At 39.8% G+C, this 12,612-nt stretch overlaps 1 protein-coding gene across 13 annotated transcripts in view; it reads left to right on the forward strand.

The window, feature by feature from the left end:
* LOC126937867 (transducin-like enhancer protein 4) overlaps window positions 1-12,129 on the forward strand; it is a 156,772-nt gene extending 144,643 nt beyond the window's left edge. For all 13 annotated transcript variants that reach the window (XM_050761663.1, XM_050761658.1, XM_050761665.1 and 10 more), the window contains 4 exons: window positions 929-1,076; window positions 1,619-1,769; window positions 2,124-2,200; window positions 10,419-12,129. In XM_050761663.1, coding sequence (XP_050617620.1) covers window positions 929-1,076; window positions 1,619-1,769; window positions 2,124-2,200; window positions 10,419-10,526 — 484 coding nt within the window. In that variant the 3' untranslated portion in view covers window positions 10,527-12,129. The remainder of the gene's footprint in view (window positions 1-928; window positions 1,077-1,618; window positions 1,770-2,123; window positions 2,201-10,418) is intronic.
* The last annotated feature ends 483 nt before the right edge of the window (window positions 12,130-12,612 follow it).

Consider the following 12,612-nt stretch of genomic DNA (forward strand, 5'->3'; position numbering starts at 1 on the left):
AACTCATTCTGAAATGGTCTAGATTATCTGTTGTCCCACCTTTGAGGCTGGATAGATAAAACTTTACAAGTGAGATTATAAAGGGTTGGTGTTGGTAGATGGGAAAAGCTCTGAAACGATTCTCTAGGTGTCAATACCTAAGAGATTAGCAAGCAAGTAGAATGATCAGCTACAGAGTATGAAAAGGTTGTAATCAGAGGTAGCTACAAGTCATGTGTGTGAAAGAAGAGGACTTTACTATCTGTTATTTCAAAGGACTGAAACCTATAGATTCCAAAACAAATCGTCACTTTCATTGCTTATCAGGCAGGCTCTTATGTGAAGCTGCTTCTAACCCTTTTTTCTCCTGGTGACCTTGGTACATTTTGCCATGAGTGATTCCTGGGCCAGTAGTTCACACTGAGTATCTTTTCCAGGTGCCTTACTTGAGAGCCTCGCCTTCCGTCTTGCACAGCCACCCACAGACACATTGCTGCTCATTGGCAGGACTAGTTCTGTCGCTCCCTGTGCCATCCCCAGTCCTTTCTAAAAGGGAAAATTAAATTCTCTCTCCCTCATAGCACAGTGTTAGAATAGGTCTCAGAATATATCTTTGATTAGTTCATATACATGTAGGCGTGTTTCCTTTTGTTAATTTCAGATTTTTTTTTTCATTAGTAATATCAATCATGTTTTCATGAAAAAGTAATTAGAAGAATTCCTAAGTATTCAAAATCAAGCAAAAAGTGCAGGACATTTGGCATCTCCGTTAAACTTTAATCTCTTCATATATGCTTTGTTACTACTTTGAATAATTAGAAACCATAATAAACCAAAATGACATCTACAAATAAGGCCTGGATTGAAATTGAATCATCAAGGAATTCTAAATTGAGTTTAACTAAAAGCTAACTTTTCAAGGGCTTTCCCTCTATTTTGACATTTTCAGGCAATTCCAGGGCCACACGGACGGAGCCAGCTGTATTGACATTTCTAATGATGGCACCAAGCTCTGGACGGGCGGTTTGGACAACACGGTGAGGTCCTGGGACCTGCGTGAGGGGCGGCAGCTGCAGCAGCACGACTTCACCTCCCAGGTATGATCTGTGGCTGAGGCATTTCAAAGATAGGGTTTTAGGCTGAGGTGGGCAGATCACCAGGTTGGGAAATCAAGACCATCCTGGCCAACATGGTGAAACCCCATCTCTACTAAAAGTACAAAACTTAGCTGGGCATAGTGGCATGCGCCTGTAAATCCTGGCTACTCAGGAGGCTGTGGCAGGAGAATCGCTTGAACCTAGGAGGCTGAGATTGCGCCACTGCATTCCAGCCTGGCGACAGAGCAAGACTCTGTCTCAAAATAAAAAAAATAAAAAAGATACAGTTTTATGAAACATACCACCTACTGTAAGAAGAGGCAGTTCACTTACCGTGTGATGTCACTTTTGATTCTGGATTAACCACTTTGAAATCTCATTACTTTGAAATCATCCATTTGACTTTGGTTTTCCACTGTACAATTCAAATTATCTTGATTTTCTTCATAATGTAAGTAGTATCTGTAGAAGGGATAGTACCTCCCAGATGAAAGAAGTGTGTCCACTGTGGCCACTGTCACCATCACCTGTTTTAATTCTAGATCTTTTCTCTGGGCTACTGCCCAACTGGAGAGTGGCTTGCAGTGGGGATGGAGAACAGCAATGTGGAAGTTTTACATGTCACCAAGCCAGACAAATACCAACTACATCTTCATGAGAGCTGTGTGCTGTCGCTCAAGTTTGCCCATTGTGGTAAGCAAGCACCTTTTGTCCATTTTCTGTCAACCAGAATTATTCCTTCCCCCTTCCTGTGTTATTTCCAAGTCGAATCCTTGAGTTCATTACCATGCCCCTCTTCAGAATTCTGTTACTTCCTGATACACGCCTGCTTCCCCAACACCATGTAATTTTCTGGCATTAATCCACTTTAACCTTAAGGATTAATGACTCATTAAATCCAGAAAGATAGACTTTATTTTTGAAGCGAAAGTTACTTTTTTACAAATGAATGAGTTTTCTGTGAATAGTTTGATGTTCTATAAAGCACATCTTGGTGTCTGACAAAGTAACACAAACATTGCCTTTTTCAAAACCCTTTACCTGTAGGCAAATGGTTTGTAAGCACTGGAAAGGACAACCTTCTGAATGCCTGGAGAACACCTTATGGGGCCAGTATATTCCAGGTAACATGGAACTTGTTAACTACCACTTATGTTTGTTTAATCAAACTCTCTGTGCATTCTCTCAGATTAATAATGTGCAGAAGTGTCCTGGCAGGTCAGAGCTAGTATTATGCACATTGTACAGAGAAGGAAACTGTCCAAGGGGAGGTTAAGTGTCACAGCAAAGCCATGGAGCTGGGGATAGTCCCCAGTGTTCTGCGCTCAGAGCCAGTGCTGTGCCTGATTCAGTGCTCACTGTTGCTTCATCATGAATTCCTTTTTGGAGTAGAGGTTTTATGTCTTCTGGGAATTTTGTACATGTATGTCTTTTTTAATTTTTAATTTTAAAAGTCGAGCATTTTGCTTAAATACGCTCTTGTTAGTAGTAGTAGTTTTTTTATTTTTCCAAAGAAGAGTGCTATGAAAACGTTTGATAAAAATCAGTTTTATAAACTTTTACTTTTCCTGTTGACTCAGTGGAACTTTGTATAGCTTGTGAAATTATTTGTAGAAGTACCAAATTGTAGACATAGTACCCATATATGCACGTGTACACACACACTCTCTCCTCCTCTCTCCTACTGGTACGTGAGAATTTCATAGGCAAGGTGAAAGACTTGCCTTTATTAACCTTCTATATTTAGGATGTTATTTCCTAGTGTTCTTTTCTAGAAGTAATATAATAGACTTGCAGTTTTCTTGACCAAGTGGTATTAAGTCATCATAAAGTAGATTAATTCCATCGAATCCAAAATAGTATGCAAGATAATAAGTAGGGCAAAAAAAGCCAATTGTTGCAGTCATGAAGCTTCTAATTTATTTTTTTTAATTTATTTTTCTTTTTTATTATATTTTAAGTTCTAGGGTACATGTGCACAACATGCAGGTTTATTACATATGTGTACATGTGCCATGTTGGTGTGCTGCACCCATTAACTCGTCATTTACATTAGGTATATCTCCTAATGCTATCCTTCCCCACTCCCCCCACCCCACAACAGACTTCAGTGTGTGATGAAGTGACATCACTTCCTGTGTCCAAGTGATCTCATTGTTCAACTCCCACCTATGAGTGAGAACGTGCAGTGTTTGGTTTTCTGTTCTTGCAATAGTTTGCTGAGAATGATGGTTTCCAGCTGCATCCATGTCCCTACAAAGGACACAAACTCATCCTTTTTTATGGCTGCATAGTATTGCATGGTGTATATGTGCCACATTTTTTTAATCCAGTTTGTCACTGATGGGCATTTGGGTTGGTTCTAAGTCTTTGCTGTTGTGAATAGTGCCGCAATAAACATACATGTGCATGTGTCTTTATAGCAACATGATTTATAATCCTTTGGGTATATCCCCAGTAATGGGATGGCTGGGTCAAATGGTATTTCTAGTTCTAGATCCTTGAGGAATCGCCACACTGTCTTCCACAATGATTGAACTCGTTTACAGTCCCACCAGCAGTGTAAAAGTGTTCCTATTTCTCCACATCCTCTCCAGCACCTGTTGTTTCCTGACTTTTTAATGATTGCCATTCTAAGTGGTGTGAGATGGTGTCTCATTGTGGTTTTGATTTGCATTTCTCTGATGGCCAGTGATGATGAGCATTTTTTCATGTGTCTGTTGGCTGCATAAACGATGTCTTCTTTAGAGAAGTGTCTGTTCCTATCCTTTGCCCACTTGTTGATGGGGTTTTTTTTTCTTGTAAATTTGTTTGAGTTCTTTGTAGGTTCTGGATATTAGCCCTTTGTCAGATGAGTAGATTGCAAAAGTTTTCTCCCATTCTGTAGGTTGCCTGTTCACTCTGATGGTAGTTTCTTTTGCTGTGCAGAAGCTCTTTAGTTTAATTAGATCCCATTTGTCAATTTTGGCTTTCATTGCCATTGCTTTTGGTGTTTTAGACATGAAGTCCTTGACCATGCCTATGTCCTGAATGGTATTACCTAGGTTTTCTTCTAGAGTTTTTATGATTTTAGGTCTAACATTTAAGTCTCTAACCCATCTTGAATTAATTTTTGTATAAGGCATAAGAAAAGGATCCAGTTTCAGCTTTCTACATATGGCTAGCCAGTTTTCCCAGAACCATTTATTAAATAGGGAATCCGTTCCCCATTTCTTGTTATTGTCAGGTTTGTCAAAGATCAGATGGTTGTAGATGTGTGGTGTTATTTCTGAGGGCTCTGTTCTGTTCCATTGGTCTATATCTCTGTTTTGGTACCAGTACCATGCTGTTTTGGTTACTGTACCCTTGTGGTAAAATTTGAAGTCAGGTAGCATGGTGCCTCCAGCTTTGTTCTTTTGGCTTAAGATTGTCTTGGCAATGAGGGTTCTCTTTCGGTTCCATATGAACTTTAAAGTAGTTTTTTCCAATTCTGTGAAGAAAGTCATTGGTAGCTTAATGGGGATGGTATTGAATCTATAAATTACCTTGGGCAGTATGGCCATTTTCACAATATTGATTCTTCCTGTCCATGAGCATGGAATGTTCTTCCATTTATTTGTGTCCTCTTTTATTTCATTGAGCAGAGGTTTGTAGTTCTCCTTGAAGAGGTCCTTCACATCCCTTGTAAGTTGGATTCCTAGGTATTTTATTCTCTTTGAAGCAATTGTGTATGGGAGTTCACTCATGATTTGGCTCTCTGTTTGTCTGCTACTGGTGTATAAGAATGCTAGTGACTTTTGCGCATTGCTTTTGTATCCTGAGACTTTGCTGAAGTTGCTTATCAGCCTAAGGATATTTTGGGCTGAGACAATGGGGTTTTCTAAATATACAATCATGTCATCTGCAAACAGGAACAATTTGACTTCCTCTTCTCCTAATTGAATACCTTTTATTTCTTTCTCTTGTCTGATTGCCCTGGGGAGAACTTCCAACACTATGTTGAATAGGAATGATGAGAGAGGGCATCCCTGTCTTGTGCCAGTTTTCAAGGGGAATGCTTCCAGTTTTTTCCCATTGAGTATGATATTGGCTGTGGGTTTGTCATAAATAGCTCTTATTATTTTGAAGTATGTTCCATCAATACCGAATTTATTGAGAGTTTTTATCATGAAGGGCTGTTGAATTTTGTCAAAGGCCTTTTCTGCATCTATTGAGATAATCTATGTGGTTTTTGTCTTTGGTTCTGTTTATATGCTGGATTACGTTTATTGATTTGCGTAGGTTGAACCAGCCTTGCATCCCAGGGATGAAGCCCACTTGATCATAGTGTATACGCTTTTTGATGTACTGCTGGATTCAGTTTGCAAGTATTTTACTGAGGATTTTTGCATCGATGTTTCATCAGGGATATTGGTCTAAAATTCTCTTTTTTTGTTCTGTCTCTGCCAGACTTTGGTATCAGGATGATGTTGGCCTCATAAAATGAGTTAGGGAGGATTTCCTCTTTTTCTATTGATTGGAATAATTTCAGAAGGAATGCTACCAGCTCCTCCTTGTACTCTAGTAGAATTCGGCTGTGAATCCGTGTGGTCCTGGACTTTTTTTTGGTTGGTAGGCTATTATTGCCTCAATTTCAGAGCCTGTTATTGGTCTATTTACGGATTCAAATTCTTCCTGGTTTAGTCTTGGGAGAGTATGTGTGTCCAGGAATGTATCCATTTCTTCTAGGTTTTCTAGTTTATTTGCATAGAGGTGTTTATAGTATTCTTTGATGGTGGTTTGTATTTCCATGGGGTCGGTGGTGATATCCCCTTTATCATTTTTTATTGTGTCTGTTTGATTCTTCTCTCTTTTCTTCTTTATTAGTCTTGCTAGCGGTGTATCAATTTTGTTGGTCTTTTCAAAAAACCAGTTCCTGGATTCATTGATTTTTTTGAAGGGTTTTTTTTGTGTGTGTGTCTATCTTCTTCAGTTCTGCTCTGATCTTAGTTATTTCTTGCCTTCTGCTAGCTTTTGAATGTGTTTGCTCTTGCTTCTCTGGTTCTTTTAATTGTGATGTTAGGGTGTCTATTTTTGATCTTTTCTGCTTTCTCTTGTGGGCATTTAGTGCTATAAATTTCCCTCTACATACTGCTTTAAATGTGTCCCAGAGATTCTGGTATGTTGTATCTTTGTTCTCATTGGTTTCAAAGAACATCTTTATTTCTGCCCTCATTTCATTATGTACCCAGTAGTCATTCAGGAGCAGGTTGTTCAGTTTCCATGTAGTTGGGCAGTTTTGATTGACTTTCTTAGTCCTGAGTTCTAGTTTGATTGCTCTGTGGTCTGAGAGACAGTTTGTTATAATTTCTGCTCTTTTACATTTGCTGAGGAGTGCTTTACTTCCAACTATGTGGTCAATTTTGGAATAAGTGCGATGTGGTGCTGAGAAGAATGTATATTCTGTTGATTTCGGGTGGAGAGTTCTGTAGATGTCTATCAGGTCCGCTTGGTGCAGAGTTGAGTTCAATTCCTGGATATCCTTGCTAACTTTCTGTCTCATTGATCTGTCTAATGTTGACAGTGGGCTGTTAAAGTCTCCCATTATTATTGTGTGGGAGTCTAAGTCTCTTTGTAAGTCTCTAAGGACTTGCTTTATGAATCTAGGTGCTCCTGTATTGGGTGCATATATATTTAGGATAGTTAGCTCTTCCTGATGAATTGATCCCTTTACCATTATGTAATGGCCTTCTTTGTCTCTTTTGATCTTTGTTGGTTTAAAGTCTGTTTTATCAGAGACTAGGATTGCAACCCCTGCCCTTTTTTGTTTTCCATTTGCTTGGTAGATCTTCCTCCATCCCTTTATTTATTTTGAACCTATGTGTGTCTCTGCACGTGAGATGGGTCTCCTGGATACAGCAAACTGACGAGTGTTGACTCCTTATCCAATTTGCCAGTCTGTGTCTTTTAATTGGAGCATTTAGTCCATTTACATTTAAGGTTAATATTGTTTTGTGTGAACTTGATCCTGTCATTATGATGTTAACTGGTTATTTTGCTTGTTAGTTGATGCAGTTTCTTCCTAGCATTGATGGTCTTTACATTTTGTCATGTTTTTGCAGTGGCTGCTACCAGTTGTTCCTTTCCATGTTTAGTGTTTCCTTCAGGATCTCTTGTAGGGCAGGCCTGGTGGTGACAAAATCTCTCAGCATTTGCTTGTCTGTAAAGGATTTTATTTCTCCTTCACTTATGAAACTTAGTTTGACTGGATATGAAATTCTGTGTTGAAAATTCTTTTCTTTAAGAATGTTGAATATTGGCCCCCACTCTCTTCTGGCTTTTAGAGTTTCTGCCGAGAGATCCGCTGTTAGTTTGATGGGCTTCCCTTTGTGGGTAACCTGACCTTTCTCTCTGGCTGCCCTTAACATTTTTTTCCTTCATTTCAACTTTGGTGAATCTGACAATTATGTTTCTTGGAGTTGCTCTTCTCAAGGAGTATCTTTGTGGTGTTCTCTGTATTTCCTGAATTTCAGTGTTGGCCTGCCTTGCTAAGTTGGGGAAGTTCTCCTGGATAATATCCTGCAGAGTGTTTTCCAACTTGGTTCCATTCTCCCCTTCACTTTTAGGTACACCAATCAGACGTAGATTTGGTCTTTTCACATGGTCCCATATTTCTTGGAATCTTTGTTCATTTCTTTTTACTCTTTTTTCTCTAAACTTCTCTTCTCGCTTCATTTCATTCATTTGATCTTCAATCACTGATACCCTTTCTTCCAGTTGATCGAGTCGGTTACTGAAGCTTGTACATTTGACACGTAGTTCTTATGTCATGGTTTTCATCTCTATCAGGTTGTTTAAGGACTTCTCTGCATTGGTTATTCTAGTTAGCCATTCATCAAATCTTTTTACAAGGTTTTTAGTTTCTTTCCACTGGGATCGTAATTCCTCCTTTAGCTCAGAGAAGTTTGATTGTCTGAAGTCTTCTTCTCTCAACTCATCAAAGTCATTCTCCGTCCAGCTTTGTTCCATTGCTGGAGAGGAGCTACATTCCTTTTGAAGGGGAGAGGCACTCTGATTTTTAGAATTTCCAGCTTTTCTGTTCTGCTTTTTCCCCATCTTTGTGGTTTTATCTACCTTTGGTCTTTGATGAGGGTGACGTACAGAGGGAGTTTTGGTGTGGATGTCCTTTCTGTTAGTTTTCCTTCTAACAGTCAGGACCCTCAGCTGCAGATCTGTTGGAGTTTGCTCGAGGTCCACTCCAGACCCTGTTTGCCTGGGTATCAGCAGCGGAGGCTGCAGAAGAGTGAATATTGCTGAACTGCATATGTTGCTGTCTGATCGTTCCTTTGGAAGCTTTGTCTCAGAGGTGTACCCAGCCGTGTGAGGTGTGAGGTGTGAGGTGTCAGTCTGCCCCTAGTGTGGGAGGCCCCTAGCCTCCCAGTTAGGCTACTCGGGGGTCAGGGACCCACTTGAGCAGACAATCTGTCCGTTCTCAGATCTCAAACTCCGTGCTGGGAAAACCATTACTCTCTTCAATGCTATCAGACAGGGACATTTATATCTGCAGAGGTTTCTGCTGCCTTTTGTTTGGCTATGCCCTGTCCCCAGAGGTGGAGTCTACAGAGGCAGGCAGGCAGGCAGACTTCCTTGAGCTGCGGTGGGCTCCACCCAGTTTGAGCTTCCAGGTAACTTTGTTTACCTACTTAAGCCTCAACAATGGTGGGCACCCCTCCCCCAGCCTCCCTGCCACCTTGCAGTTAGATCTCAGACTGCTGTGCTAGCAATGAGGGAGGCTCCATGGGTGTGGGACCCTCCAAGCCAGGTGCGGGATATAATCTCTTGATGTGCCATTTGCTAAGACCCTTGGAAAAGCGCAGTATTAGGGTGGGAGTGACCCGATTTTTCATGTGTTGTATGTCACGGTTTCCCTTGGCTAGGAAAGGGATTTCCCTTCCCCCTTGCGCTTCTTGGGTGAGGCAATGCCTCGCCCTGCTTTGGCTCTTGCTTGTTGGGCTGCACCCACTGTCCTGCACTGACTGTTTGACACGCCCCAGTGAGAGGAACCTGGTACCTCAATTGGAAATGCAGAAATCTCCCATCTTCTGTATTGCTCACGCAGGGAGCTGGAGTCTGGAGCTCTTCCTATTCGGCCATCTTGGTGCGGATCTCGAAACCTATAATTTAATACAGCATTTTTCATATCATGGATTATCACTTGTTAGATAGTCCCAACTGCACTTAAAAAAGTACATGTTTTATAGTAAGCCTAAGTACTGTCTTTAAGTGTTTAAAGTATTCAGAGTCCTGGTTAAAATCCTGTGTTGTTTTCATTTTCAGTGAGCACAGTTTAGTTAAAAGTTAACATTGAATCCTTCATACTACAGTTGAATATAGTATATACAAAACTGTATGGTATGTTTTTCTTTTTAACTGTTGAACCTCTCCCCTCTTGCAAATTTGTGTTACATTTTAACAGTGGGAGCATTAGGCTTTTCACTAGAAATAATTTTACATTCTTTGTTTTTTTTTTTAATGTGTTTTCAGTGCCATTTCTCATATCTGATCTCACTGAACTCTGCTGCATCCCTCTGAGGTGGTAGACAGGTAAAATGTCTACCTATTTGCTATTGTAAGGAAACTGAGGTGCAGACAGGTTAAGTGACCTGTGCCATGTTCCACAGCTCAACCTAACTCCAAGCCATCTGTTTGAAGTTGAGGGTTTTTCATGCCAATAACACCCCCCTCTTAACGGTAGAATAGGGCTTGAAATAAGGTCTTGCTTTGCCAGCAGAGGTGCTCAAACCATTGGCTTGCCTGCCTACCTGATGTCCCCAGGGCAGAAGCCTCCTGACTGACCCGGTGAGGTGTTGCCAAGGGTGGATCCGATCCACCTCTGCCATTTTAAGAAAGTGCCACGTGGTGGCTCATGCCTGTAATCTCATGCATAATTTGGGAGGTCAAAGCAAGAGGATCGCTTGAGCCCAGGAGTTTGAGACCAGCCTGGGCAACTTAGTGAGACCCTGTCTCTAGAAAAAGAAAGTTAAAAAATTAGGTGTAATGGGACACACCAATGTCATAGTCCCAGCAGTTCAGGAGACTGAGGTGGTAGGATTGCTTGAGCTCAGAAGGTCAAGGCTGCAGTGAGCTGTGGTCACACCACTGCAGTCCATCCTGAGTGACCGAGGGAGACCCTGTCTCGTTAAAAAATAAATAAATAAATAAATAAAAAGGCAGCAACACTCTCCGTGACCACCTTTCACCTTTCCTTGACTGGGCTCCTGTTTGGTGAAGGAGCACGTTACATTTGCATTTGCTCCGAGTCCTCCATACTCATGGGATTTTCTTTCGGTATTTAACATTTTTGATTATATGTTTCTTTCCTAGTCCAAAGAATCCTCATCGGTGCTTAGCTGTGACATCTCCGTGGATGACAAATACATTGTCACTGGCTCTGGGGATAAGAAGGCCACGGTTTATGAAGTTATTTATTAAGGACAAATCTTCATGCAGACTGGACTCCTCCTGGTAGCACTTTGCTCTGTCATCCTTTTTGTTCACCCCCATCCCCGCATCTAAAAACCAAGGATTTCAGATACTCATTGCAGTTGTGGAGTTTAAATCCCCTTTCTTAACCTCACTTCCCACTTGCTATTGAATTGTGAATAGTCATTAAAAACCTGTGATACCAAATCTTCAGCTATCTACTTGGAAGAACATGGAATAAGCATACTTAACAGTGAACAGAATCTTTAATTATGTATTATATCTGTAATATATTTATTTTGTTTAAAGAAGGCTTTCTAACAATGACTGACTAAATAAAGCTGTCTGCTCCTGCATTGATAATGAAGGTGCGTTGTATTTGATACCCCTCCCCCCCTTTTTTTGGCAAAGGAGGGGAAAGGAAGGTTTAAAATAATTGATTTAAAATGTCACTAAATGTAGACTGATGACTGTATAGAGATGTGAAATGTATAATTACACATGGAAGCAATATGTTGCTGTGTTGTTATTAGGTTTTTTTGTTTTTGTTTTCTACATCTTTCAAAGACCTTTGGAAATTTGGCTGAACAATTAGAACACAACAGGCCATCTCATACTCATTTGGATCTATTTAGACGACGTTAACCAATATATCTATAGCTTTAGATTATATTCGATAAAAGTAATTGGACTTTTTTTCTTTTTTTGACTCGTTGACAAGTGTCTTTGTAATATGTTTTTAGTTCCCTTTTTTGTTGTATTATAGACAGATGAACAAATTAAATTTGGCCTCAAAGAGAGAACTTAATCCCTTCTGGATATTTTTGCCACATTTCTTTGCAAAAGGGAGATATATATATATATATCTTTAGTCAGTTTTGTTGTTATGAGAAATTATGGGTTATTTTGTGGCATGCTCTTTGGGAGCTGCACAGTTACGGGGAGGACTCCCACTGCTGTGCAAGTTAAGTCTTTCACAAAACAAGGACAGCAGAGGAGGGTTTGCAGAGACTCCCTCTGAAAAACACAAAGAATGGACTCTCTCCTGGGATGAGGACTTGCTTTCTTTACCTCCGGTTCTTTCCATGTCTTAGTTGGATGTCCCTGACATGGACACAGGCTGTGCCATTGTGCCAGAAACATGGTGTTATCTTTTATGTTGTTGTTGTTGCTGTTAAACTATAATATGTGACTTCTTTTTTTATTATTATTTTTTGTTTGAATGCTTTAAAAATCTTTTAAGTCTGTGGATCTGCTGATGTACAGTGCCTTTGCTGCTATGGATCAAAATCAAAAGAACCGTGTAGATATACTTTATTGTATAAGTAGAAAATTACTTAATTTCATACTAGAAATGGATGGATGCTGCAAGTTGAAATGGACTGTCCATTGACGTTCCTAATGTGGTAGCAGAAAAAAAAATGGTGTCTTAAGTGCTTAGTGTTTGATGTCATTAACAGTTTCGTAAAACTCTACAGTGTAGAAAGATTTTGATACTAAACTGTGCATTGTACATAGTTCTAATGCATTGTATTGACCACCAGTACTTCTATAATGGTAGATTGTTTGTGCATTCAGACTTTTAAGCATTAAACATAAATAACTTCTAGTATGCTTATTTTTCTAATTCTTTGTCTTGATGACATTAGTTTATTTTTTATCTTTGGCTGTGCCACTCCTATATATTAAAAATGCCTAGTTTCTTCAAGGGAGTTTGTTGTTAAGGTAATGTGGTTTTTTTGTTGTTGTTAAAGTAGTGTGGGTTTTTTCATTATTGCTACTTTTGTTTTGGTTTTGTCTTTACTTGAAAGGAGCTAGGAAAGGTAGGTGATAAAAGTTAACAGTGACCAGTTGGTGCTAAATATTTATTGAGTACCTCTTTGATTTGTAAAAGTACTGCCTATCAAAAGGTTATCATGTCCCTCAAACCCTTGATGCTTTAGAGGTATGCTGTTCAATATGGTTACCCTAGGCATATGTGGCTCTTTAAATTTATTAAAGTTAAATAAAACTAGAAATCCAATTTATCAGTCACACAAACTACATTTCAAGTGTCAAGTAGCCACATTTGGCTAATGGCTACCATATTGGACTG

The sequence above is a fragment of the Macaca thibetana genome, chromosome 15 (genome assembly GCF_024542745.1).
Source record: "Macaca thibetana thibetana isolate TM-01 chromosome 15, ASM2454274v1, whole genome shotgun sequence".
In the NCBI taxonomy this organism is placed as follows: Eukaryota; Metazoa; Chordata; class Mammalia; order Primates; family Cercopithecidae; genus Macaca; species Macaca thibetana.